This window comes from Pristiophorus japonicus, chromosome 3 (genome assembly GCF_044704955.1).
Source record: "Pristiophorus japonicus isolate sPriJap1 chromosome 3, sPriJap1.hap1, whole genome shotgun sequence".
NCBI lineage: Eukaryota > Metazoa > Chordata > Chondrichthyes > Pristiophoridae > Pristiophorus > Pristiophorus japonicus.
Window position 1 is genome coordinate 191,872,876 of NC_091979.1, and position 26,043 is coordinate 191,898,918.

The 26,043-nt window shown below is 49.2% G+C and overlaps 1 protein-coding gene across 3 annotated transcripts in view; it reads left to right on the plus strand.

Annotated features, from left to right (window-relative positions):
- The window catches only part of slc19a1 (solute carrier family 19 member 1), an 84,246-nt gene that overhangs the window by 30,360 nt on the left and 27,843 nt on the right, over nt 1-26,043 (plus strand). For 2 of the 3 annotated variants that reach the window (XM_070876132.1, XM_070876134.1), the window contains exons 2-4: nt 5,237-5,837; nt 9,074-9,244; nt 11,717-11,909. In XM_070876132.1, the coding sequence (XP_070732233.1) occupies nt 5,237-5,837; nt 9,074-9,244; nt 11,717-11,909 (965 nt within the window). Of the gene's footprint in view, nt 1-1,844; nt 1,933-5,236; nt 5,838-9,073; nt 9,245-11,716; nt 11,910-26,043 lie in introns of those variants that run through there. The other variant, XM_070876133.1, reaches the window with a different exon arrangement.

A 26,043-nucleotide genomic window follows, 5' to 3' on the forward strand; every position in this document is an offset into this window, starting at 1 on the left:
TTTTAAATAACCAGTTATTTACCTGTTTATGCCAATAAAGCACTTTGACATGTCCTATTGTGGCTCGATGGGTAGCACTCTTGCCTCTGAGTCAGAAGGTGGTGAGTTCAAGTCCCAATCCAGGGATTTGAGCATATAAATCTCGGCAGTATTCACCGAATTCTGAGGTGCCTTCTTTCAAATGAGATGTTAAACCAACTTTGCCATCTCAGATGGACATAAGATTTCATGGCACTAAAGAAGAGCAGGGAAGTACTCCCTGGTGTCCTGGAATCCCTCAACCAACATCATTAAAACAGATGATCTGGTCTTTTATCATATTGCTGTTTGTGGGAGCTTGCTGTGCGAAAATTGGCTGCTGCATTTCATAAATTACAATAGTGATTAAACTTCAAAAATTACTTCATTAGCTGTAAGGCGTGTTGGGACGTCCTGAGGTTGTGTGAGGTGCTATATAAATGAAATGATTTTACTTTTCTTCCTTTCTTATCTGTACATGAGGGATTTGTACAATATTACATCAAATATTTCTGCTCACTAGCTTTGGGATGAACCCCTCTCGTGCAGTTAAAACCTCGCAGTGTCCTCTATCGCCTGATGCAGTAAGGCTGGGGTGCTGGGTAATAGCTAACTCGCCTCATGGCCTGCATTTACTCATCATTTAGCAAAGATTTCACAATGACATACCTCCTCTCACCCCTCCCCCTATCAATTGGAAACGGCTGGTTAGGGCTCCTTGTCCTGATTAGTATCTTGTGGCCCATGCTGGAAAGAGTGTACGTGTGGACACTGGGTACAGATCAGTCAGGCTTGTGTGTGATGCCCCTCCGCCCCCCCCCCTCCCCCACAATCAAACAGTCAAGATTCAAGCATAACAGGAATAGTGACCGCTTGGGCAAGCATCACACTGACAAGTGTTGGCACTATGGGCAGGAGTCGCTTGGGGAGCAGGACTATGGAGAATTATGTGGAAGTTGGGAAATAAGTGGAATTGCCAATGTAGAATTATTTGGGCAAGAGGGAGATGGGGGAATTGGCAATCAGGATTTAAAAAATATTCATCCCTGGGATGTGGGCGTTGCTGGCAAGGCCAGCATTTATTGCCCATCCCTAATTGCCCTTCAGAAGGTGGTGGTCAGCCACCTTCTTGAACCGCTGCAGTCCGTATTTTTTTTCCCCAAAAATATACTTTATTCATATAAAATTTTCACAATACATTGGAAAATAGCTCAGTACCTTGCGGTCAGCAATTCCATACAATTCGTTTGGATGCTGACAACAGTTCCATACAATGCACTAGGTTACATTTCATTTCAAGGTACAGTTTAGTACAATCCGTAAATCACGTTACATGTAATACTGTGCAAATGAGGGTATTACATGGAGCAGATGAGAACAGGTTTTCATTAGATTCCAGGATACATTTCAATACCGATCAAGAATCACGTTACATGTAGCACTATGCAGATGAATGCAGTACACGGACCGGATGGGAATACATTTAAATTTTTTTATAAGTTACTAAATAGTGCAGAGACTTTCATTATACATGGCACAAGACAGGTGTTTTTCAGTACATGGTGCTCTATGTATACAAGCGGATTAACAAGTACAACCCGAGGGGAGTCTGATTCCATCCCCTGGGTTTATCGTGGCGGAAGGGCCTTAAACTGTGGCTCTTCCCCATCGTGCACCAATCTTTAGTGCGTCCCTTGGCACGTACTCCTGGACCTTGGATTGCGCCAGTCTGCAACACTCGGCTGCGGATATCTCCTTGCTCTGGAAGACCAGCAACTTTCAGGAAGACCAAAGTGCGTGCGACCGCTGCAGTCCATATGGTGAAGGAACTCCCACAGTGCAGTTAGGGAGGGAGTTCCAGGATTTTGACCCAGCGACGATGAAGGAATGGTGATATACTTCCAAATCAGGATGGTGTGTAACTTGGAGGGGAATTGGCAATGAGGAATTAAGAGGAGGGACTTAGTAATGAGGAATTATGTGTGGGTGAGTGGGTTATTGGCAATGGGGAATTATGTGGGGGAATTGTCAATGGGGAATTATATGTGTGTGTGTGGGTGGGGGGGGGTGGGGGGTGGCGGTGAGGTTAATGTCAATGGGGAATTATATGGGGTGGGGAGTTGTCAATGGGGAATTATGTGTGGGGAGGAATTATTTGGGGATTGTGGGGAATTGTCAACGGGGAATTATGTGGGGGGATGGGGAATTGGCAATGAGGAATTATGTTAACTTTGGACCGACGCACAGTTTCTGGGTGAACCCGTTCGAGTTTGTTGTGGAGGAATTCCTGTGTAATAGTTGCCAGGTGAATGAGAGCAGGGTTGGTGTGAAGACTAGAGATTATTAACCAACTGTTGCGTTGTGAAAGCCATGGAATTGGAGTGCCAAGCCTGAGTCAGCTTACAGATAAAACCCATCAAAATAGTATCTGGATCAAAGGTCCTATTCTTGACCTATTCTTCGCTTTGTATAGAATGAATTTTATTCCTTTTAAACAAACAGTAGCTGTTACTGTGATCCCTGTGTAAATGCCTAAATCATTCTAACAATCATCATGCATTCTCCATTCACCAGCAACTCAAAGCCGTTCAAAGTGGTGTCATCCAAATCAAGTGATTCTGCCTTTCTTTCACATCTGTTTATTTTTCTCTCTCTCCGCTTTGTAGGCCAGTTGCCACCACACATGCTCTTTCAGTGTCAGCCGTGGCTCGCACCCCCGAGTCAGCAGACTGTGGGTTCAAGTCCCACACCAGAGACTTGAGCACAAAATCTAGGCTGTCACTCCCAGTCAGGTTCCTGCCCTACCCACAGCACCAAAATGATCCTCACCAAAGTTCTCTGACTGTGACAGGGATGAGCTATTCCTCCTCATCTTGTCGGCAGCCTTTGACATGGTTAACCACACCATCCACCTCCAACTCCTCTCTTCTGTTGTGAACCTTGAGACTGCCCTCACCTGGTTCCACTCTTGCATTTCCAGGAATGGCTTTGCATCTCCATATTGCATAGCCAGAGCATCTCTAGGAATGGCTTCCCTTCCTGCCCCACATCGTTACCTCAGGAGTCCTCCAAGGATCCATCCTTAACCCTCTCTCTTCCTCACTACATTTTCAGACATGGGTTTGGCTTCTATATGCTCGCCAACAACACCCAGCTTGACCTCTCCACCATCTCTCTCTCTCTGTGTTGTCAGACTGCTTCCCCGACACCTGTTTTAAAAAAAAATTATTCCTGGGATGTGGATGTTGCAGGCAAAGCCATCGGTTTATTTCCCATCCCTAATTGTTCTCGAGAAGGTGGTGGTGAGCCGCCTTCTTGAACCGCTGTAGTCCTTGTGGTGAAGGTACTCCCATACTGCTGCAACTGGGCTGGGTGTGCCACTGTCGTGTCCGAAGCCGGTGCCTAGGTCGATGCAGGTGGTCTGTCCGGTTTTATTCTCATTCTTGTTTCTCGTAGTGGTTTGTTACAACTGAGTGGCTTTCTAGACAATTTCAGAGGGCAGTTAAGAGTCAACCACATCGCTGTGGTCTGGAGTCACATGTAGGCCAGGCCAGGTAAGGATGGCAGATTTTCTTCCCTAAAGGACATTAGTGAACCAGACAGGTTTTTACGACAATCCAGTAGTTTTATGGTCACCACACTGATCAACATTACCAATTCCAGATTTAATTAATTAATTGCATTTAAATTCCCCAGCTGGCATGGTGGGTTTTGAACTCGCATCTCTGGATCCAGGTCTCTGAATTATTAGTCCAGTAACTCAACCACTATGCTGTTATTTTGGATGAGCTGCAATTCCATCCAGTTAAATCATCATCATTGACAGTCCCTTGAAATCGAGGAAGGCTTGCTTCCACTTTAAAAGTGAGTTCTCAGGTGACTATACAATCCAATACAGAAATTACAGTCTCTGTCAAAGGTGGGACAGACAGTGGTTGAAGGAAAGGGTGGGTGGGACTGGTTTGCCGCATGCTCCTTCCGCTGCCTGCGCTTGTTTTCTGCCTGCTCTCGGCGATGAGACACGAGGTGCTCAGCGCCCTCCCCGATGCTCCTCATCCACTTAGGGTGGTCTTTGGCCAGGGACTCCCAGGTGTCGGTGGGGATGTTGCATTTTTATCAAGGAGGCTTTGAGGGCACCCTTGAAACGTTTCCTCTGCCCACCTGGGGCTCGTTTGCCATGAAGGAGTTCTGAGTAGACTTTGGGAGTCTTGTGTCAGGCATACGAACAATGTGGCCTGCCCAACGGAGCTGGTCGAGTGTGGTTATTGTGAAGACTGAAGCCATTGTATTTAGCCCATGCCACAAACTCTGTAATCCCACCTCTAATTCCATCCTACATCTATATTGGCTCCTGGTCCAGCAATGCCTCCAATTAAAATTCTCATTCTGATGAGTAAAGCCCTCCATGGCCTCGCCCCTCCCCATCTCTGTAACCCTACAACCCCTCTCCTGATCTCCTCTGCCTCCTGCCGTTTGTGCATTCCCCCTTCCCATTTCTTTGTCCTACCGTTGGCGACCGTGCTTTCAGCCGTCTAGCCCTAAGCTCTGTAATTCTCTCCCTAAAAACTCTCCACCTCTTCTCCTTTAACACCCTACGTAAAACCCTCCTCCTTTTACAAAATTTTCGGTCTCCCGGCCTAATAGTTCCTTCTATGACGCGGCACCCGCTGTTTAATTGGAATATTCATCAGTAATGAGCAATGGTTTAGGGAAGTGCGTTCACACATGCATCAATAGACTGGTTTAATCTTCACAGCTGCTAAAAGACAGAGTACGTAAGTGCAAAGAGTGAAACTGATTATAGACACATAAACACGTAGATAGTCTGTTAATTTTGAGAAAGCTGCAGAAACTGGCATATATAGAATTGAAAATTCTCTTCCTTGTTTTCAAATCCCTTCACGGCCTCGCTCCTCCCCATCTCTGTAATCTCCTCCAGTCCTACAACCCTCTGAGATCTCTGCGTTCCGCCAATTCTGGCCTCTTGCGCATCCCCGATTTCCTTTACACAACCATTGGCGGCCGTACCTTCAACTGCCTGGGCCCTAATTCACCTCCCTAAACCTCTCGCCCTCTCTACCGCTCTCCCATCCTTAAAACCTCTCTAGTGAAAAGCCTTGGGAACTTTTTACTACGTTAAAGGTGCTATATAAATGCAAGTTGTCATTGAGAACTGTTCTAAATCCCTTTTTTCTTTTTCTGGTGTTCCTTTCTCTAGGTCACTAATGAGATCACGCCAGTCCTGTCGTACGCATACATGTCAGTGCTGGTCCCCATCTTCTTGCTGACTGACTACCTCCGTTACAAGCCGGTCCTCATCCTGCAGAGTCTCAGCCATGTTGCCATCTGGCTGATGTTGCTCTTTGGAACCACCGTGCTGCAGATGCAATTCATGGAGTTCTTCTACGGAATCACCATGGCCGCCCGGGTGGCCTACTCTTCCTACATCTTCACGCTGGTCAGCCCCCAGTCATACCAGAAGGTGGCCAGCTACTCCCGGTCCTCGGTTCTAATGGGGGTCTTTGTCAGCTCGGTGCTGGGGCAGCTCTTCGTCACTCTGGGGGACGTGCCCTTCTACACCTTGAATTATGTCTCCCTAGGGTTCGTCACGTTTGCCTTCACCTTGACCCTTTTCCTCAAGAGGCCCAAACGGACCATGTTCTTCAACAGGCGGGCTCTGGAAGCCAATGGCGCCATCCAGTCTGAGGCAGATGTCACACACGCCACCTCTGTCACGCTGGTGAATGAGAAGCCGAAGGCTCTTCGGGGATGGCACTGGCGGGAAACCGCACTGGTGAAAATGATCCTGGAGCTCAAAAGTTAGTGGACGCCCCTTTTTTATGTTCAATCTTCTTCGCCTCTGAGTCAGCAGATTGTGGGTTGGAGTCCCACTCTAGAGAACATAATCTAATCTGGTTTTCCCACTGCAGTACTGAGGGAGTTCTGCACTGTCGAAGATGCCGTCTTTTGGATGGGACGTTAAACGGAGGCCCCGTCTGCCCTCACAAGGTGGCCGTAAAAGATCCCAAGGGATTATTTCAAAGAAGAGCAGAGTTCTTTCAAGTGTCCTGTCCAATATTTATCCTTCAATCTGGGGTACTGCATACAGTTTTGGTTTCCTTATTTAAGGAAGGATATATTTGCACTGGAGGCAGTTCAGAGAAGTTTTACGAGGCTGATTCCTGAAATGAAGGGGTTGTCATATGAAGAAAGGTTGAGTAGGTTGGGCCTATTTTGGAGTTTAGAAGACTTGGGTGATCTTATTGAAACGTATAAGATGCTGAGGGGGCTTGACAGGGTAGATAGAGAGAGGATGTTTCCCCTCGTGGGAGAATCTAGGACTCAGGAGCATAGTTTCAGAATAAGGGGTCGCCCATTTAAAACGGAAATGAGTTTCTTCTCTCTGAGGGTCATGAATCTTTGGAGTTCTCTATCTCAGAAAGCTGTGGAGGCTGGGTCATTGAATGTATTTAAGGTGGAGATAGACAGATTTTAGATAGATAAGGAAATCGAGGGTTATGGGGAGTTGAGGCCAAGATTAGATCAGCCATGATCTTATTGAATGGTGGAGCAGGCTCGAGGAGCCAAATGGCCTACTCCTGCTCCTATTTCTTATGTTCTTATGTCTTATGTTCTTATGTTAATCAACGACACTAAAAAACAGATTATCTGGTCATTATCACATTTTTGTTTGAGGGAGCTTGCTGTGTGCAAATTGGCTGCCACGTTTCCTATATCACAACAGTGACTACACACCAAAAGTACTTCATTGGCTGTAAAGCACTTGGGAATGTACTGAGGTCATGAAAGATGCTCTACAAATACAAGTTTTTTTTTCTTACATTGTACGCTCATCACGGTTCTATTGTGAAATGGAAGAGGTTCTTCTTGGAGCAGTGATGATGCCAAGCACTCCCAGGTTAGAGATGGTGCGCGGAAGAATGAGATGCTTTGTCTGCTCCCTTTATCATTGTCATTTTGCGTTTGATTATTGTGCAGTTAATGTCAAGTGTACGGAAAGGGTTTTTTCCCCCATGTTAACTCGTACCCGAACCAGGTTAAATCTGCCTCAGTTTCTCACACTTCAGCTTACTCTGTGCCCTCTACTGTACTGTGATAATGGCTAAGAGTACTTTCTCACAGCAGTACATAGGAACATTGGAAAAGGAGCAGGCCATTCAGCCCCTCAAGCCTGCTCTGCCATTCAATTAGATCATGGCTGATCTGTATCTTAACTCCATCTATCCACCTTTGCTCCATATCCCGTGATATCCTTAACTCAATCTCAGTTTTGAAATTTTTAGTTGACTCCCAGCCTCAGCAGCTTTTTGGGAGAGTGAGTTCCAGATTTCCAATACCCCTGACATCACCCCTGAATGGCCTAACTCAAATGTTAAGGTTATGTCCCCTTGTTCTGGACTCTCCCACCAGAGGAAATAGTTTCTCTCTATCAACTCAAATCATCTTAAACACTCAATTCGATCACCCCTTAATCTTCTATACTTGAAGGAATACAAGCTGAGTCTATGCAACCTGTCCTCATAATTTACCCTTTTATCCCCAATATTATTCTGGTGAATCTGTGCTGCACCCCCTTTAAAGCCAATATATCCTTTCTGAGGTGTTATGTATTATTTTCAACTGTTGTGAACTGCACCATCTGATCCGGTTTCACAGTTGTGCTTTCCCCCTCTTCTCGCTTCCCACTGTCTGTAGCTCACAAATCAACAGCTAAACCCAATAAAGACAATAACAGCTCACTATTCCAATGTGTTCTTTCTCCTCGGTTCCGCCCTACATGGCTCTTCCTTCTCTCCACATCCTCACTGTGTCCAAACCATTGCATCACCTCCAACTCTGAAACCCGTTCTTTCTAGGGTTGTCAACTGTGGTTGGATATATTCCAGGTTTCATCATATGACCTCCAACTGCCCCATGCTCCCACCATTGGTTGCTCTACACGTACATCCTGCTGGCACACCGCTGTCCTCTGCCAATTGGAAAGCGAACAAGTTCTTGGTTACCTGATTGGATGATTCTTAACTGTCCGTCAAGCAGCATTTTTTTTCACCATCTTCAATATTTTCATAACTAATAAACAAGTGTTCAAAGCAAATTAAAAAGAACGCACATTTTTTTAATGTCCCAATGATTTTTCTCCCAAGTTGCTCTCAGATTCTGGAGAATGTTCTGGAGATTCATCTTCAATTTCTGGCGACTTCAGGACAATCCTGGAGGGTTGGCAACCCTGATAGTTTTCCAGGTGGAGCTCCTTACCTCCCTCAGTCTTTCCTTCTTTGTATTGCATGTGATGCTCATGAGCTGCTTGAGATGTGTTAAGAGTTTAGACTAGTGGGAATGATGATATGACCTGGGAGGCTTTTGCCGATTAGCTTTGAGCCCAAGTAGAGCTGCTATACCCTTGATCTCTGCTGCTGCATTCAGCGTGCCAAGGAAGTTATCCAAGTTGGGCTTTTGAAATAACGACTTGCATTTATATAGCGTTTTTCACGACCTTGGGATGCCCCAGCCATTAAAGTATTTTTGAAGTGTAGACATGTTGTAATGTAGGAAACACTGCAGCCAATTTTGTGCACAGAAAGCTCCCACAAACAGCAATGTGATCAGGACCAGATAATCTGTTTTAGTGATGTTGGTTGAGGAATAATTAGTAACCAGGGCTCCACTGCTCTTCTTCAAAATAGTGCTTTGAGAGGGCAGACGGGGCCTCAGTTTAACACTTCATCTGAAAGACAACACAGCACTCCCTCAGTACTGCACTGGGAGTGTCAGTCTGATTAGGTATCCAAGTTGAACCCATGATGTTCTGACTCAAGAGGCGTGAGTGCTACCAACTGAGCCACTGGCTGATACTAATGTAGTATAAGCAATATGCTTCTGACGAATAGCTATTAACTCATTGATCTATGGAGAGTTTTCTGAAGTAAATCTATAACCTTGAGCGTGATTCTGTGCTCTGTAATTGAGCTATAATTGCACGGCGAGAAGCTGATTCCCCTTCATCCTCACTCCCCGTCTTTGTTTCTCTTTGCAGACACGGTCCGATCGCCACGGTTGAAGTTGTGGTCTCTGTGGTGGGTTTTTAACTCCACTGGCTATTACCTGGTGGTCTACTACGTGCAGATCCTGTGGGACAACATCTCCCCGTCCAGGGAAAACAGGGGCGTCTACAATGGAGGCGTGGATGCGGCCGCAACACTGCTAGGTAAGGGATAAAAAAATTTCATAATGGCGGACTTTCATGGCCACCAGACTCTACTGTTCTAATATAGAATCATAGAGCATGGAAGGAGCCATTCATCCTATCGTGCCGGCTCTTTGAAAGAATCCCATTCCCCTGCTCTTTTCCCATAGCCCTGTAAATTTTTCCTTTCTAAGTATTTATCCAGTTCATTTTGAAAGCTACTACTGAATTTGATTCCACCATCCTTTCAGGCAATGCATTGCAGATCATCATAAGTAGCTGCGTTAAAAAAAAAGGAAAATTCTCCATTTTAAGTATGTATCTAATTCCATTTTGAAAGTTACTATTGAATCTGCTTCCACCAGCATTTGAGGCAGTGCATTCCAGATCTTAACAACTCATTGCATTAAAGGAAAATGTCTCCTCATCTCCCCTCTGGTTCTTTTGTCACTTTTCTTAAATCTGCGTCCTGTGGTTACCGACCCTCCTGTCAGTTTCTCCCTATCAAAATCCCTCATAATTTTGAATACCTCCGTTAAATCCCAGAGGTTGTGATTAATTGTCCAAGGAACATAGCAGAACGACTATTACAGTTCAGGTTGTGTCCCATGGCTGTGGTCATGGCTAGACAGCAGTTTACAGAAGCAGACTGAGTCCCTTATGAATCTAGACCAGCCAGGAATTGGTTAGGGGAGCTCTGGTATAATGCCTAATCTTAAGTTGTGGTCGGTCATTTATTGGGAGAATAGTAGAATCCCCACCATGTTCTGCCATCACCTCAAGGTGGACAATAAAACCTTACCATACTGATCCATACAGGCTAAACCACTTGGTAAGATTTATTTACAGCCGAAACAATATACAGCTGAACGTGAAAGATCCTATGGCACTATTTTGAGGAAGAGCAGAGGAGTTTTTCCCGGTTTCCTGCCCAATATTCATTCCTCAACCAACATCGCTAAAAACAAGATTATCTGGTCATTATCTCGTTGTGGTTTTGCTGTGCACAAATTGGCTGCCATGTTTCCTACATTAAAAGAGTGACTACACTTAAAAAGTACTTCATTGGCTGTAAAGTGCTTTGGGACATTCAGAGGCAAGTTTTTTTTCCTTTCTTGCTCACCTCCCACTTATTGACTATAGAAATTTTTGGTTATGTAAGCTCGTCCACCACTTCCATTTCCTTGCCATCAAAGTCCACTTTGCTGACAGCAACGAGAGAAAGATCGTGAAATCTTTAACTTTAGGAAATGTTGAAATTTTTCAGAGCTCTACCTCAGGAGTCAAAGAAGCAAGGTTATTTACTCCAAGGTTTGGCTCTGGCTTGTGTTGCAACCCCTAGATTCACATTGGTCGAAATCGGAGAACTTGCCAAAACAATTTGTTTACATCACCTGAGGCTGCCAGTTCAAGCAAGAAATTAGAGTTCGAGAAACCCAATTGTTAGACAAACCCATTCACCCAAACCAAGAATTGACTTAGAACAACATGATCATTACCTGCACTACAGCATAGTCCAATGTTCAGGCAGTCACAAATACCAAGAAACATTGCTGTAAAGTGATGACACTTGTAATCTTGGTTGCCCAGATTTCAGAGCCAGAGATATAAACAGATCCCTCCACACCCCTAAAGCAAATTCATCATGCTGCTGACTTTTGGCATGTAGGATTCACAAAATGTAAGTATGTCAAAGTCTAATAACATTCAGCTTAACCCCATTCTCCCCACACACTTGAATATAAAGACTTCTATTTATATAGCGCCTTTCATATGTTCTAAAGTGCTTTATAGCCAATTAAGTATTTTTCAAGTAGTCACTGTTGTAATGTGAGAAGCAGGGCAGCCAAGTTATTCACAGCAAGATCCCACAAACAGCAATGTGATAAAGACCAGATAATCTGTTGTTATAGCGATGTTGCTTGAGGGACAAATATTGGTCAAGACCCTGGGGAGAACTCCCCTGCTTTTGTTTGAAATACTGCCATAGGATCTTTTACGTCCACCTGAGATGGCAAACGGGACCTCGGTTTAAAGTCTCACCCCAAAGACGTTACCTCTGACAGTGCAGCACTCCCTCAGTACTGCATTGGAGTGTCAGCCTGGATTTTGTGCTGAAGTCCCCGGAGTGGGACTTGAATGTACAACCTTCTGACTCAGAGCCGGGAGTGCTACCATTGAACGACGGCTGACACTACATGTGAACAAGCTACATCAGCAATCTACTGCCTTAATTTTCACTTTTTAGATAGAAATCTCTACATCTACCCTTTCATAACCTTGAAGAATTTTTTCGGGTCTACCCTCGGCTTTCTCTTTTCTAGAGAATAGAGCCCCAGCTTTGAAAATAAAAGCCAAAGATGTTACTGCGAGTGTCACTGGGATTTTGTAACCGCCCCCCCCCCCCCCAAATCCATTGCTTCTGTCTGATCCTCATACGGGATCTCGTGCTCCCTGAAGTTTTTCAGTTGATTTCCTTCGTCTCGTTGGCAGGTGCCATTGCGTCTTTCTCAGCGGGGCACGTGACGCTGCGCTGGTCGCTGTGGGCGGAGCTGGTGATTTTCGTCATCACGGCGTTGCAAGCCGGACTTCTGTTCCTCATGAACACCACCACCAACATCTGGGTCTGCTACGTTGGCTTCGTCCTTTTCCGGAGCAGCCACCAACTCTTGGTTCCCATAGCAATGTGAGTATGCCTTGTGTTTCCTCCCACTGAAAGGGCAGTGGAAGCAGATTCAATAATAACTTTCAAAAGGGAATTGGATAAATACAACAATTTACCGAGCTATGGGGAAAAAGCAGGGGAGTGGGAGTGATGTGCCAGAGGGTCACTGGCATGTCTGGAACTGCTCACTCAAGGCGAGGAAAGACTTAAATGGAAGCACAGAAGGAGGCCATCGTGCCTGTGCCGGAACTTTGAAATAGTTCCACTCCTCTGCTCTTTCCCCATAGTCCTGCAATTTTTTCCTTTCTAAGCATTTATCCAATTCCCTTTTGAAAGCTATGTTTTGAATCTGCTTTCACCACCCTTTCAGGCCGTGCATTCCAAATCATAACAACTCGCTGCATAAAAAAAGAAAAATCCTCCTCCTCTCCCCACTGGTTCTGTTACGTATGTAATAACTCGATAGACTGAATACTGTAAACTAACACAGGTACAAACCTGGCTCTGCTTTATTAGGGCCCAAAGTGATTAATTTACATGATGGCTTGCCTTTTATACCTGGGCCACACACACGTGCATACAGCCCAATGACCTCCGACAGTGGCACCACCTGGTGGCTAGTAATCGCAAGCATACATACATGATGGGTTCATTTGTCAATTAACTTAAATCTGTGTCCTCTGGTTACTGACCCTCCTGTCAGTGGAAACAGTTTTTCCTTATTCGCTCTATCAATATGATTTTGAACAGTTGTTTATGAAGTCACTGAAACAATAGCTTCCTCTAAGAATTATTGACTTACATCTATTAAAATAAACCAAAAAAATCCAGCCATTGGCGTATTTAAAGTAATTTAAAGTAGTTTAATAGAGACTTGTGATGTGAGAAGGATGGAATCCTCGAACACTCGATCGCTCGCTCACTCACTCACTCACGGTGCGGAGGGGGGTTGGGGGTCCTTGCTTGATTGAAGAGTTATGGTAAGCAACACAGGATGTCCGTGCCACTACTCCCATTCCTGGGGTCACTTTATACAAGATCAAAGTGCCAACCATCAGCAGGTTTATGTCCGATAGACTGTCATGAGAATGTCTTTGGCTTGGGGCCCACGGAAGGCTACAAGACAAGTTACATTTCTTCCCAACAGCCAGACATGCAAGAGAAATTCAATGGCTGTTTCTGCACAGATCTGAACCCACTTTATATTAGTCTTGAAATGCGGCAGCAATTTACACACAGCAAGATACCACAAACAGCACCGAGATCGTCTGTCTTTTAGTGATGTTGGCAAAATGGCAAATATTTCCTCGGCACTATTTCGAAGAAGACCAAAGAAGTTCTTCTCGGTGCCCTGGCCAATATTTATCCCTCAACCAACATCATTAAAACAGATTATCTGGTCATTATCATATTGCTATTTGTGGGACCTTGCTGTGTGAAAATTGGTTGCTATCTTTCCTACATGACAACAGTGACTACGCTTCCTAAAAGTTCTTCATTGGCTGTAAAGCACATTAGGCCTTCCTGACATCATGAAAGGCATGATCTAAATTGAAGGCCCTCTTTCCTTTTTCTCTCTCTACCACTCCCTCTTTCGTTCTCTCTCTCCCTCTTTCGCTCTTTCTCTCTCTCTTTCGCTCTTCTTCCTCTTTCGGGCGCCCTCCCTCATTCGCTAGCCCTCTCTCCCTCTTTCGCGCGCCCTCTCTCCCTCTTTCGCGCGCCCTTTCTCCCTCTCTCCCTCTTTCCCTCGCTCCTGCTCTCGCCCTCTTTCGCTCCTTTGCTCCCTCGCTCCCGCTCCCTCGCTCTCTCCCTCTCTTCCCCTGTTTTTCTCTCTCTCTCCGTTTTACTATCTATCTCGCTCCATCTCCCTCTCTCTTTCTCCCCCATTTCTCTCTCCCCCCCCCCCCCCATCTATCTCTCTCTCTCGCTCTCTCCCCTCTATCTCTCTCCCCTTCTCGCTCTCTCCCCTTCTCGCTCTCGCTCTCTCCCCTTCTCTCTCTCGCTCTCTCCCCTTCTCTCTCTCGCTCTCCCCCTTCTCTCTCTCGCTCTCTCCCCTTCTCTCTCTCGCTCTCTCCCCTCTATCTCTCGCTCTCTCCCCTCTATCTCTCGCTCTCTCCCCCCTATCTCTCGCTCTCTCCCCTCTATCTCTCGCTCTCTCCCCTCTATCTCTCGCTCTCTCCCCTCTATCTCTCGCTCTCTCCCCTCTATCTCTCGCTCTCTCCCCTCTATCTCTCGCTCTCTCCCCTCTATCTCTCGCTCTCTCCCCTCTATCTCTCGCTCTCTCCCCTCTATCTCTCGCTCTCTCCCCTCTATCTCTCGCTCTCTCCCCTCTATCTCTCGCTCTCTCCCCTCTATCTCTCGCTCTCTCCCCTCTATCTCTCGCTCTCTCCCCTCTATCTCTCGCTCTCTCCCCTCTATCTCTCGCTCTCTCCCCTCTATCTCTCGCTCTCTCCCCTCTATCTCTCGCTCGCTTTCTCTCGCTCGCTCTCTCCCTCTCTCCCTCTTTCTCTCTCTCCCTCCCTCTTTCTCCCTCTTTCTCTATCTCTCGCGTTCTCTCTCTCCCTCTCTCGCTCCCTCCCTCGCTCGCTCTTCTCTCTGTCTCTCCCCCTTCTCTCTCTCTCTCCCCATATCCCTCTATCTCTCTCTCTCTCTCTCTTTCTCTCTACCTCTCCCCTCTATCTCTCTCTCCTCTCGATCTCTCTCTCTCTTTCCCCTCCGTCTCTCTTTCCCCTCCCTTTCTCTTCCTGTTTCTCGTGCCGTCTTTTTCTTTCTTTTTGCTCTCGCTCTCTCGCACTCTCTCCATCGTTGGCTCCCTCTGTCGCGCTCTCGCTCCCCCCTATCTCTCGCTCGCACTCTCCCCCATCTCTCGCTCGCGCTCTCCCCCTCCCCCTATCTCTCGCTCGCGCTCTCCCCCTAACTCTCGCTCCCTCTTTGCTCGCTCTCTCGCTCCCTCTTTGCTCGCGCTCCCCCCAGCCGCGCGCTCGCTCCCCCCAGCCGCGCGCTCGCTCCCCCCAGCCGCGCTCTCCCTCCCCCCAGCCGCGCTCTCCCTCCCCCCAGCCGCGCTCTCCCTCCCCCCAGCCGCGCTCTCCCTCCCCCCAGCCGCGCTCTCCCTCCCCCCAGCCGCGCTCTCCCTCCCCCCAGCCGCGCTCTCCCTCCCCCCAGCCGCGCTCTCCCTCCCCCCAGCCGCGCTCTCCCTCCCCCCAGCCGCGCTCTCCCTCCCCCCAGCCGCGCTCTCCCTCCCCCCAGCCGCGCGCTCGCTCCCCCCAGCCGCGCGCTCGCTCCCCCCAGCCGCGCTCTCCCTCCCCCCAGCCGCGCTCTCCCTCCCCCCAGCCGCGCTCTCGCTCCCCCCAGCCGCGCTCTCCCTCCCCCCAGCCGCGCTCTCCCTCCCCCCAGCCGCGCTCTCCCTCCCCCCAGCCGCGCTCTCCCTCCCCCCAGCCGCGCTCTCCCTCCCCCCAGCCGCGCTCTCCCTCCCCCCAGCCGCGCTCTCCCTCCCCCCAGCCGCGCTCTCCCTCCCCCCCAGCCGCGCTCTCCCTCCCCCCCAGCCGCGCTCTCCCTCCCCCCCAGCCGCGCTCTCCCTCCCCCCAGCCGCGCGCTCGCTCCCCCCAGCCGCGCTCTCGCTCCCCCCAGCCGCGCTCTCCCTCCCCCCAGCCCCGCGCTCTCCCTCCCCCCAGCCCCGCGCTCTCCCTCCCCCCAGCCCCGCGCTCTCCCTCCCCCCAGCCCCGCGCTCTCCCTCCCCCCAGCCCCGCGCTCTCCCTCCCCCCAGCCCCGCGCTCTCCCTCCCCCCAGCCCCGCGCTCTCCCTCCCCCCAGCCCCGCGCTCTCCCTCCCCCCAGCCCCGCGCTCTCCCTCCCCCCAGCCCCGCGCTCTCCCTCCCCCCAGCCCCGCGCTCTCCCTCCCCCCAGCCGCGCTCTCCCTCCCCCCAGCCGCGCTCTCCCTCCCCCCAGCCGCGCTCTCCCTCCCCCCAGCCGCGCTCTCCCTCCCCCCCAGCCGCGCTCTCCCTCTCTCTCCCCCCAGCCGCGCTCTCCCTCTCTCTCCCCCCAGCCGCGCTCTCCCTCTCTCTCCCCCCAGCCGCGCTCTCCCTCTCTCTCCCCCCAGCCGCGCTCTCCCTCTCTCTCCCCCCAGCCGCGCTCTCCCTCTGCCTATCTCTCTCTCTCTCTCTCTCTCTCTCTCCCCTCTGTCTTTCTCTCTCTCCCCCTCCCTCTCTCGCTCTTGATCCCTTTATTTTCGTTCTCTCTCTCTCTCTCTCTCTCTCTCTCTCTCTCTCTCTCTCTCTCTCTCTCTCTCTCTCTCTCTCTCCCTCTCTCCCTCTTTCTATCTCTCTCTCTCTCTCTCTCTCTCTCCTCTCCTCTCTCTTTCCCCCCTCTCTCCCCCCCCCCCTCTCTTTTCTCCCCCTCTCTTTTTCCCCCTCCTCTTTTTCCTCTCTCTCTCTTCTCCCCCCCACATCTCTCTCTTTCTCTCTCCCCGTCTCTTTCGCTCTCTCTCTCCCCCCCCCCCGCTTTCTCGCTCTCGATCTCTTCCTTTTCCTTCTCTCTCTCTCTCTCTTCCACTTTCTCGTGCTCTTTTTTTCTCTCTCGCTCTCTCCCTCTTTCACTCTCTCTCTCACTCTGCTCTCTCCCTCTTTCACGCTCTCTCTCACTCTCATGCTCTCTCTCTCGCGCCTTCTCTCTCTCTCCCTCTTTGACGCTCTCTCTCTCTCCTCTTTCGCTCTGCTCCCTCTGTCGCTCTGGTCGCTCACTCCCTCTCTCTTTCTACCCCTCTCTCTCTTTCCCTCTTTCGCTTTCTGTGTCCATTGTTAGCTCTCTGTCCCTCAGCTCTCTCTCACGCTCTCCCTCTTTCGCGTGCACTCTCTCCCTCTTTTGCTCTCTCTTTCTCTCTCCCCCTTTCGCGCACTCTCTCCCTCGTTAGCGCTCTCTCGCTCTCTCCCTCTTAGCCCTCTCTCCCTCATTCGTTCGCTCCCTCGCTCTCCCTCTCTCTCTCTCTCTTTCTCCCTCTCTCTCACCCTCGCCCCTGTTTTTTGCTCCCTCACCCCCGTTTTTGCTCCCTCTGTCGCACTCTCGCTCCCTCCCTCTTTCTCGCCCGCCCTCCCTCTTTCTCGCCCTCCCTCCCTCTTTCTCGCCCTCCCTCCCTCTTTCTCGCTCGCTCCCTCCCTCTTTCTCGCTCGCTCCCTCCCTCTTTCTCGCTCGCTCCCTCCCTCTTTCTCGCTCGCTCCCTCCCTCTTTCTCGCTCGCTCCCTCCCTCTTTCTCGCTCGCTCCCTCCCTCTTTCTCGCTCGCTCCCTCCCTCTTTCTCGCTCGCTCCCTCCCTCTTTCTCGCTCGCTCCCTCCCTCTTTCTCGCTCGCTCCCTCCCTCTTTCTCGCTCTCTCTCTCTCTCTCTCCCTCCCCCTCCCTTTCTTGCTCTCGATTTCTTCCTTTTCGTTCTCTCTCTCTCTCTTCCTGTTTCTCGTGCCGTCCTTTTCTTTCTTTGCCTCTCGCTCTCTCTCTCTCTATTGCTCTCTCTCTTTCGCTCCCTCTCGCTATCTCTCGCTCCCTCTCTCGCTCGCTCTCTCGCTCGCTCTCTCGCTCGCTCTCTCGCTCGCTCTCTCGCTCCCTCTCTCGCTCCCTCTCTCACTCTCTCCCTCTCTCCCTCTCCCTGTCTCTCTCCCCTCTATATCTCTCTCCCCTTTATCTCTCCCCTCTGTCTGTCTGTCTCTCTCTCTCTCTCTCTCTCTCTCTCTCTCTCCCCTATGTCTCTCTCTTTCCCCCTCTCGCTCTCTCTTCCCCCCTCTCTCTCTCTCGATCTCTTCCTTTCTCGTTCTCACTCTCTTCCTCATTCACGTGCTCTCTTTCCTTTTCCCTCTCTCCCTCTTTCTCTCTCTCTCTCACACTCCCTTCATTTCTCTCTTTCTCTTTCTCTCTCTCTCTCTCTCCCCCTCTTTCTCTCACTATCTCCCTCTTTCTCACGCGCTCTGTTTGTCCCCCCTCTTTCTATCCCTCTTTCGCTCCCTCTCTTCGCACTCTCTCGCTCCCTCTCTTCGCACTCTCTCGCTCCCTCTCTCCCATCCTCGCTGCCCCTCTGGCTTTCTCTTTCCCTCCCTCGCTCCCTCCTTCGCTTTCTAACTCGCTCCCTCTTTCGCTCTATCGCGCTCTCGCTCTGTTGCTCTCTCTCTCTCTCTCTCTCTCTCTCTCTCCTCTCTCTCGCCCTCTCTCTCTCTCCCTCTCTCTCTCCCCCTCTCTCTCTCTCTCTCTCTCCCTCTTTCTCTCCCCCTCTCCCCCTCTCTGCTATGTCCATGAATGCTCTGATAATGACTCCACGAGGCAATGTGTTGTACTTGAACTGTAGTGACCTTAGTCCTTTATTGATAACTCCAGAGTGAGAATCACATCTGATGGCCTGCCTTTTATACTAGGCCAAGCACACCTGTACAGGTAACCTACATGTCTCCCACTGCTGTGCCCTCTGGTGGCACACCTTGTGATAGTACAAACAGTAGCTATGTAGGATACATGACATCACTCTCCCCCAAGCCTTTAGTGCAAATCGCCTCAGCATTGACTGTGCTCTGGGCTTGGCTCTATCTGGTTGACCTTTGGCGGGTCGTTTCAATCTTGGGTGAGTGGTTGGTGTTTCGTTGGCAGTAGAGTGTTGGTGGTTTCTGTTTGTGTGTATCCCTGACCACTCCATTCTCCCCCGCCCCCCCCACCCCGACATATAGATTATGCCGTTGGCTCATTGCATTCATGTACATTCAAGTCCAGAAAAACAAGTTTGCATTACATTTGTGGTTCAGTTGTGAGACAAGTACGTTAGACTGGTGAGATTCATTATCGAGGCGTACTCGGGGATTGGTAACCGGTGCGTAAAGACAAACTAATTTCAGAACTGCTGGATGGTGTCCAGGCAGTCTGGTGGCGGCGCGGTGTCATAACGGGGAACAAAGAAATGGTGGACCAATTGAACAAGTACTTTGGTTCGGTATTCACTAAGGAGGACACAAACAACCTTCCGGATATAAAAGGGGTCAGAGGGTCTAGTAAGGAGGAGGAACTGAGGGAAATCCTTATTAGTCGGGAAATTGTGTTGGGGAAATTGATGGGATTGAAGGCCGATAAATCCCCAGGGCCTGATGGACTGCATCCCAGAGTACTTAAGGAGGTGGCCTTGGAAATAGCGGATGCATTGACAGTCATTTTCCAACATTCCATAGACTCTGGATCAGTTCCTATGGAGTGGAGGGTAGCCAATGTAACCCCACTTTTTAAACAAGGAGGGAGAGAGAAAACAGGGAATTATATCGGTGGTGGGTAAAATGATGGAATCAATTATTAAGGATGTCATAGCAGTGCATTTGGAAAGAGGTGACATGATAGGTCCAAGTCAGCATGGATTTGTGAAAGGGAAATCATGCTTGACAAATCTTCTGGAATTTTTTGAGGATGTTTCCAGTAGAGTGGACAGTTGATGTGGTATATTTGGACTTTCAGAAGGCTTTCGACAAGGTCCCACACAAGAGATTAATGTGCAAAGTTAAAGCACATGGGATTGGGGGTAGTGTGCTGACATGGATTGAGAACTGGTTGTCAGACAGGAAGCAAAGAGTAGGAGTAAATGGGGACTTATCAGAATGGCAGGCAGTGACTAGTGGGGTACCGCAAGGTTCTGTGCTGGGGCCCCAGCTGTTTACACTGTACATTAATGATTTAGACGAGGGGATTAAATGTAGTATCTCCAAATTTGCGGATGACACTAAGTTGGGTGGCAGTATGAGCTGCAAGGAGGATGCTATGAGGCTGCAGAGCGACTTGGATAGGTTAGGTGAGTGGGCAAATGCATGGCAGATGAAGTATAATGTGGATAAATGTGAGGTTATCCACTTTGGTGGTAAAAACAGAGAGACAGACTATTATCTGAATGGTGACAGATTAGGAAAAGGGGAGGTGCAACGAGACCTGGGTGTCATGGTACATCAGTCATTGAAGGTTGGCATGCAGGTAAAGCAGGCGGTTAAGAAAGCAAATGGCATGGTTGGCCTTCATAGCGAGGGGATTTGAGTACAGGAGCAGGGAGGTGTTGCTACAGTTGTACAGGGCCTTGGTGAGGCCACACCTGGAGTATTGTGTACAGTTTTGGACTCCTAACCTGAGGAAGGACATTCTTGCTATTGAGGGAGTGCAGCGAAGGTTCACCAGACTGATTCCCGGGATGGCGGGACTGACCTATCAAGAAAGACTGGATGTCGAGGAAATATTTAGCTTAAATTAACTCGGGCGGAGACGTTCAGAAGTGCACTTCGAGAGAATTTATTTTAAAAAGCGAGATATATCTCGGAGAGCCTGCTTGGACCGTACCAAGGCAAAAACTCTGCCGTACAGGCAAATTGTCCCTATCTTTATACAGAAATTGAATACAGAAATATAAAAGGAATCTTATTCATTAGTCCCGCGAGTACAAAGGTCGTCTCGGGAGGTACACACTCTATATCTTTCCTTGCATAGTTTCTCTCTGTTCACAGTCTGATAAGCAGAATAAAAGGAGACTCCCTTTTAATACCAGATGGTCATTTAATTGTATCTCTAAGTTTCAAGGCTAAAAAAAGCGTGGCTATTTTTCTAGTCCTATTATTTCTTTAAGCATAGCAAAAACAGAATTTAACCCTTCCCTTTTCCATAAGCCATAGATTCATAGATTCTTTCTTCCACACTGGATCAACTGGGCTTGTATTCATTGGAGTTCAGAAGAATGAGAGGGGACCTCATAGAAACGTTTAAAATTCTGACGGGTTTAGACAGGTTAGATGCAGGAAGAATGTTTCCAATGTTGGGGATGTCCAGAACCAGGGGTCACAGTCTAAGGATAAGGGGTAAGCCATTTAGGACCGAGATGAGGAGAAACTTCTTCACCCAGAGAGTGGTGAACCTGTGGAATTCTCTACCACAGAAAGTTGTTGAGGCCAATTCACTAAATATATTCAAAAAGGAGTTAGATGAAGTCCTTACTACTAGGGGGATCAAGGGGTATGGCGAGAAAGCAGGAATGGGGTACTGAAGTTGCATGTTCAGCCATGAACTCATTGAATGGTGGTGCAGGCTCGAAGGGCCGAATGGCCGACTCCTGCACCTATTTTCTATGTTTCTATGTTTCTATGTCCAGTGCTGGCAGTGGGAACCTGGTTGGCTCAAGTTGCCTGCTCTTGGGGCTGTTGCCATTGCTCCTAGTGTCGGGCAGGTTCACAGATGCCTGTGACCTCCCTGTCCTTTCTTTGCGCCCTGGGTCGCTGCTGCTCCCTGAGGAGCTGTCGTCTAGCAGTGCACAGGGAACCGCTGACTTGCTAGCCTAGGCATTGTTTGGTTTGGGATCCTGGCTAGTCCCTCATATGTCCTTACTATACAGTATAAATACACACAAGGCCCATACTTGAGAGAAGGTCACTCTGTGACTAGTTACCTTTATTACCAAGACTTCAAATGATTAAGGTGGGTGGAGCTTTCCTTTTATACCTGAAAGTCCAGGTTAGGAGTGTCTCCCACAAGTTCACCACCTAGTGGTCAATGTTCTCAAGGTGTACAACTTAGGTCAGCTTATACATGGGTTACAATGATAGTTGAATACATGACATCACCTCTCCCCCAAAGTCTTATTGGGATCACAGGTTAAGTCTCTCTGGTGGTTTACGCTCCCTTGTAGAACGCCTGAGTTGGGACTCCGGTTGTTGGGCACTGGCCTGAGTGTCTGCTGTTTGCGGTGCCTCAGGCCTGTCCGGACTGCCCACAGTGACTGGGCTCTCCTCCACTTGGTTCCGGTGTTTGGTCACCTGTGGTGGAGTAAACTCTACATTGTGTTCTTCCTCTGCTTCTTCTATGGGGTTGCTGAACCTCCTTTTAGTTTGATCCACGTGTTTGCAACAGATTTGTCCATTGGTAAGTTTAACTACCAAAATTCTATTCCCCTCTTTGGCAATCACAGTGCCTACAAGCCATTTGGGCCCTGCAGCGTAATTAAGGACAAAAACAGGGTCATTGACATCAAAACATCGCGCCCTCGCATTCCTGTCATGGTAGTCACATTGTGACTGACGCCTGCTCTCAACGATTTCTTTCATCGTAGAATGTATAAAGGATAACCTGGTTTTGAGCGTCCTTTTCATTAGCAGCTCTGCGGGTGGAACCCCTGTTTGAGTGTGGTCTGGATCTATTGGCCAACAGGACGCGTGATAAGCGGCTTTGTGGGGAACCCCCTTGGATTCTGAGCATCCCCTGTTTGATTATCTGCACTGCTCGTTCTGCCTGGCCGTTTGAGGCCGGCTTGAACGGTGCCGTTCTGACATGGTTGATTCCATTGCCTGCCATGAAGTCCTGGAATTCAGTGCTTGTGAAGCACGGGCCATTGTCGCTGACCAAGACATCCGGTAGACCATGGGCGGCGAACATTGCCTGTAAACTTTCTACCGTGGCAGAGGATGTGCTTGAATTTAAATGGCACACTCAATCCATTTGGAGTAGGCATCTACTACAGCCAAAAACATTTTTCCCATGAAAGGACCTGTGTAGTCCACATGGATGCCTGACCATAGCTTGGCGGGCCAGGACCAGGGTCTAAGGGGGGCTTCTCTGAGTGCGTTGCCCAGCTGAGCACACGTGTTGCACCAGCGAACACAAAGTTCCAGGTCTGCATCTATCCCTGGCCACCAAACGTGTGACCTGGCAATTGCCTTCATCATGACACTGCCCGGGTGCTAATTGTGAAGTTCTCTGATAAACATCTCTCTGCCCATCTGGGGCATGACTACTCGGTTTCCCCACAGTAGGCAATCGGCCTGTATCGAGAGTTCATCCTTGCGCCTATGAAACGGTTTAAATTCCTCAGGGCATGCCCCGTACGTGGCTGCCCAGTCCCCATTCAGGACGCATTTTTTAACTAAAGATAGTAGCGGGTCTTTATTTGTCCAGACTTTAATCTGACGGGCTGTCACAGGTGAGCCTTCGCTTTTGAAAGCTTCAACAGCCATGACCATCTCAGCATCATGCTCAGTTGTCCCCTCAGTGTTGGCTACTGGGAACCTGCTGAGTGCATCGGCGCAGTTTTCAGTGCCCGGTCTGTGCCGAATTGTGTAGTCGTAGGCGGCTAACGTGAGTGCCCACCTCTGTATGGGGGCTGATGCATTCGCATTTATGGCCTTGTTGTTGGCCAGAAAGAATGTTAGGGGTTTGTGATCTGTTTCCAGCTCAAATTTCCTGCCAAACAGGTACTGGTGCATTTTTTTTTACTGCATATACACATGCTAGCGCTTCCTTTTCTACCATCCCGTTGCCCCTTTCTACCTGGGACAGACTTCTGGAGGCATAAGCTACCGGCTGTAACTGACTATTGGCATTCACATGCTGCAACACACACCCGACCCCATAGGACGATGCATCGCACGTTAACACAAGCTTCTTACACGGGTCATATAACGTTAACAGTTTGTTAGAGCATGCAATTTGTTAAGCTCCATCAAAAGCCCTTTCCTGGCTGTCCCCCCAGACCCATTCGCGACCTTTGTGTAGGAGCATGTATAGCGGCTCCAACAGCATGCTCAATTTAGGAAGAAAGTTCCCAAAATAGTTCAGGAGCCCCAGGAACGAACACAGCTCCGTCGTGTTGCGGGGTCTGGGTACTCTCTGGATCGCTTCTGTTTTGGACGCAGTAGGTCTGATCCCGTCTGCAACTACCCTCTTCCCCAGGAATTCTCCCTCTGGAGCTAAGAAGATGCACTTTGCCTTTTTCAGTCGCAGCCCTACCCGGTCCAGTCTGTGAAGCACCTCCTCCAGGTTGTGGAGGTGTTCTTCAGTATCGCAACCCGTGATGAGAATGTCTCTTGAAAAACCATCGTCTTTGGAATCGACTTGAGGAGGCTTTCCATATTTCGCTGAAAGATCGTGGCGGCCGAACGAATCCCGAATGGACATCTGTTATACTCAAACAACCCCTTGTGTGTCGTGATGGTGGTCAGCTTCTTCGACTCACTCGCCAGCTCCTGGATCATGTAAGCTGAGGTCAAGTCCAATTTTGAAAAAGGTTTGCCACCGGACAGCGTCGCAAAGAGGTCCTCCGCTCTCGGTAGCGGGTACTGGTCTTGGAGTAACACCCGATTGATGGTGGCCTTGTAATCGCCACATATCCTGACCGACCCATCCGCCTTGAGCACCGGCAAGATCGGGCTCGCTCAGTCACTGAATTCGACTGGCAAGATGATGCCTTCCCTCAGCAGGCGGTCCAGTTCGCATCACGTACGGCACCACTCTGGCCTTGTGGTGTACTGGCCTGGCGTCCGGGTTTATGTGAATCACTACCTTGGCCCCCATGAAAGTGCCAATGCCGAGTTGAAATAATGAGTCAAATTTGTCCAGGACCTGTGAGCATGATACTTGCTCCACAGAAGAAATTGTATTGACATCGCCCCATTTCCAGTTCATGACAGCAAGCCAACTCCTCTCTAGTAGTGCGGGACCGTCCCCCGGGACAATCCAGAGTGGCAACCTGTTCTCCGAATCTTTGTGGGTCACGACTATCGTGGCGTTGCCTAGCACCAGAATGATCTCCTTTGTATATGTCCGTAGCTGTGCGTCAATCGACAATAATTTTGGCCTCCTGGCCTTGGACACTGTTAGCGCGAATGTTTTCCTGCAAGAATCACTCGACACTCTGGGTCGGTTCCAACGCCAAAACGGCTTTTATTACGCCGGCGGGGAGAGAGCCTCTGGTTAACTCCAGGCACTCCACTCCACCGAACAAAGAAATCCATCGATATTTATATGTTTTACAACAGTTCATTACAGTTACTTCAGCCCACATCGGCTGGACACAATCCAATCATAACGATTATAGATTACATATCGGCTTCTTTAACCCAATAGAATTCCCCTGATACCTCAGGGGCTATATGTTCGGTTCTTGTCAGCTCGGGCTGATTCATGACCCTGTTATGTGATGCAGGCCCCCCTTATCTCTGTTCCTCGGAGCTCTGCTGTGTGGAGTCATTGATTAAGGACATTCCAAACCAGGCACTATAATGGTTTATTATAGTTATCTTGTCTCAAGCTGTTGATCCAAGGCATTCCTGGTCTTGGGCCTCACAGGGTCATTGCTCGGTCAGCCTCAGTCAGCAATTCATTGCTTGACTAACTGAGCTCCCATCATGCTTGGGGGAGTCCTCCTGACTGCCATTTTATATTTGGCCATTTTAAACATATACGTGTATAGATATATTCAGCAGGTGCCTAATGCCCTACAACAATTCCCCCTTTCGGTAAAGGGACTAGTCCTAGTCCCCTTTAACCGACCGCCCTATCTCCATTAGATTTTGTGCACGGCCCGGTACTCCCTACCTCAATGTGCTGGCCAGTCACGCGGTTTCAGGAGTCCCGGTTGCTTAGATCAAATTGACAAAGGCCAAATCCTCCTGCCCCTCTACTAGACAGGCTTTTTTAGTATCCAGGGACCGGGCATGGGTCCCTCTTCGTTGTGCGTGGGGCCTGCATGTCTGTCAGGCCATTATGCCCCATGTTATTGCTAAGATCAATTGTAATCCGACCAGTGTGTGTGAAATTATTCGAATCCAAGGATGGATGTTCACATTCATTCTCCAGTCCCAGACCTTGCTCCACCAACTCTGACTTTGTAAGTCTACATCGATATCTTCTTCCAGTACTTTGATTTTAGTTTGCAGTTGGTGGTAGAGCTTTACGGATTGACCCACCCTGAGCCTCAATTCCCGTAATACTTCGGATAGATGTGGTATAGGGACCTTATCTGGCTCGTCATAATCCTGCAAATGATCGTGGAGCTGATCGGTTACATTAATAACTTAGGACTTCTGGCGCCTAACCTGGGTGATATGCGCTTGCCCGATCGTGACCGGTCGTAGCGGCGCAAAGCAAAAGTTCAGCTGCAGTATCGGGCACTGCAGGTCATTATACTGGTATGAACGCTCGGTAGTGGAGACGCAGTACCTTCCCTTCCCTCCGTAGCCTGCCCTCGCAAAGTGCATGTGTGCAGGCACTATTTCTAGTACACATCCGTCGGTTCGGTTAAACCCGCACTCGTCTAGCTCCCCTCGGCCCACCGGGTGAGGGCATACTGTGATCTCCCCCCTTTGCTTGCATCCTGTTAGGGAAATCCCGGTAAGTATGTTGTTTCGGCGA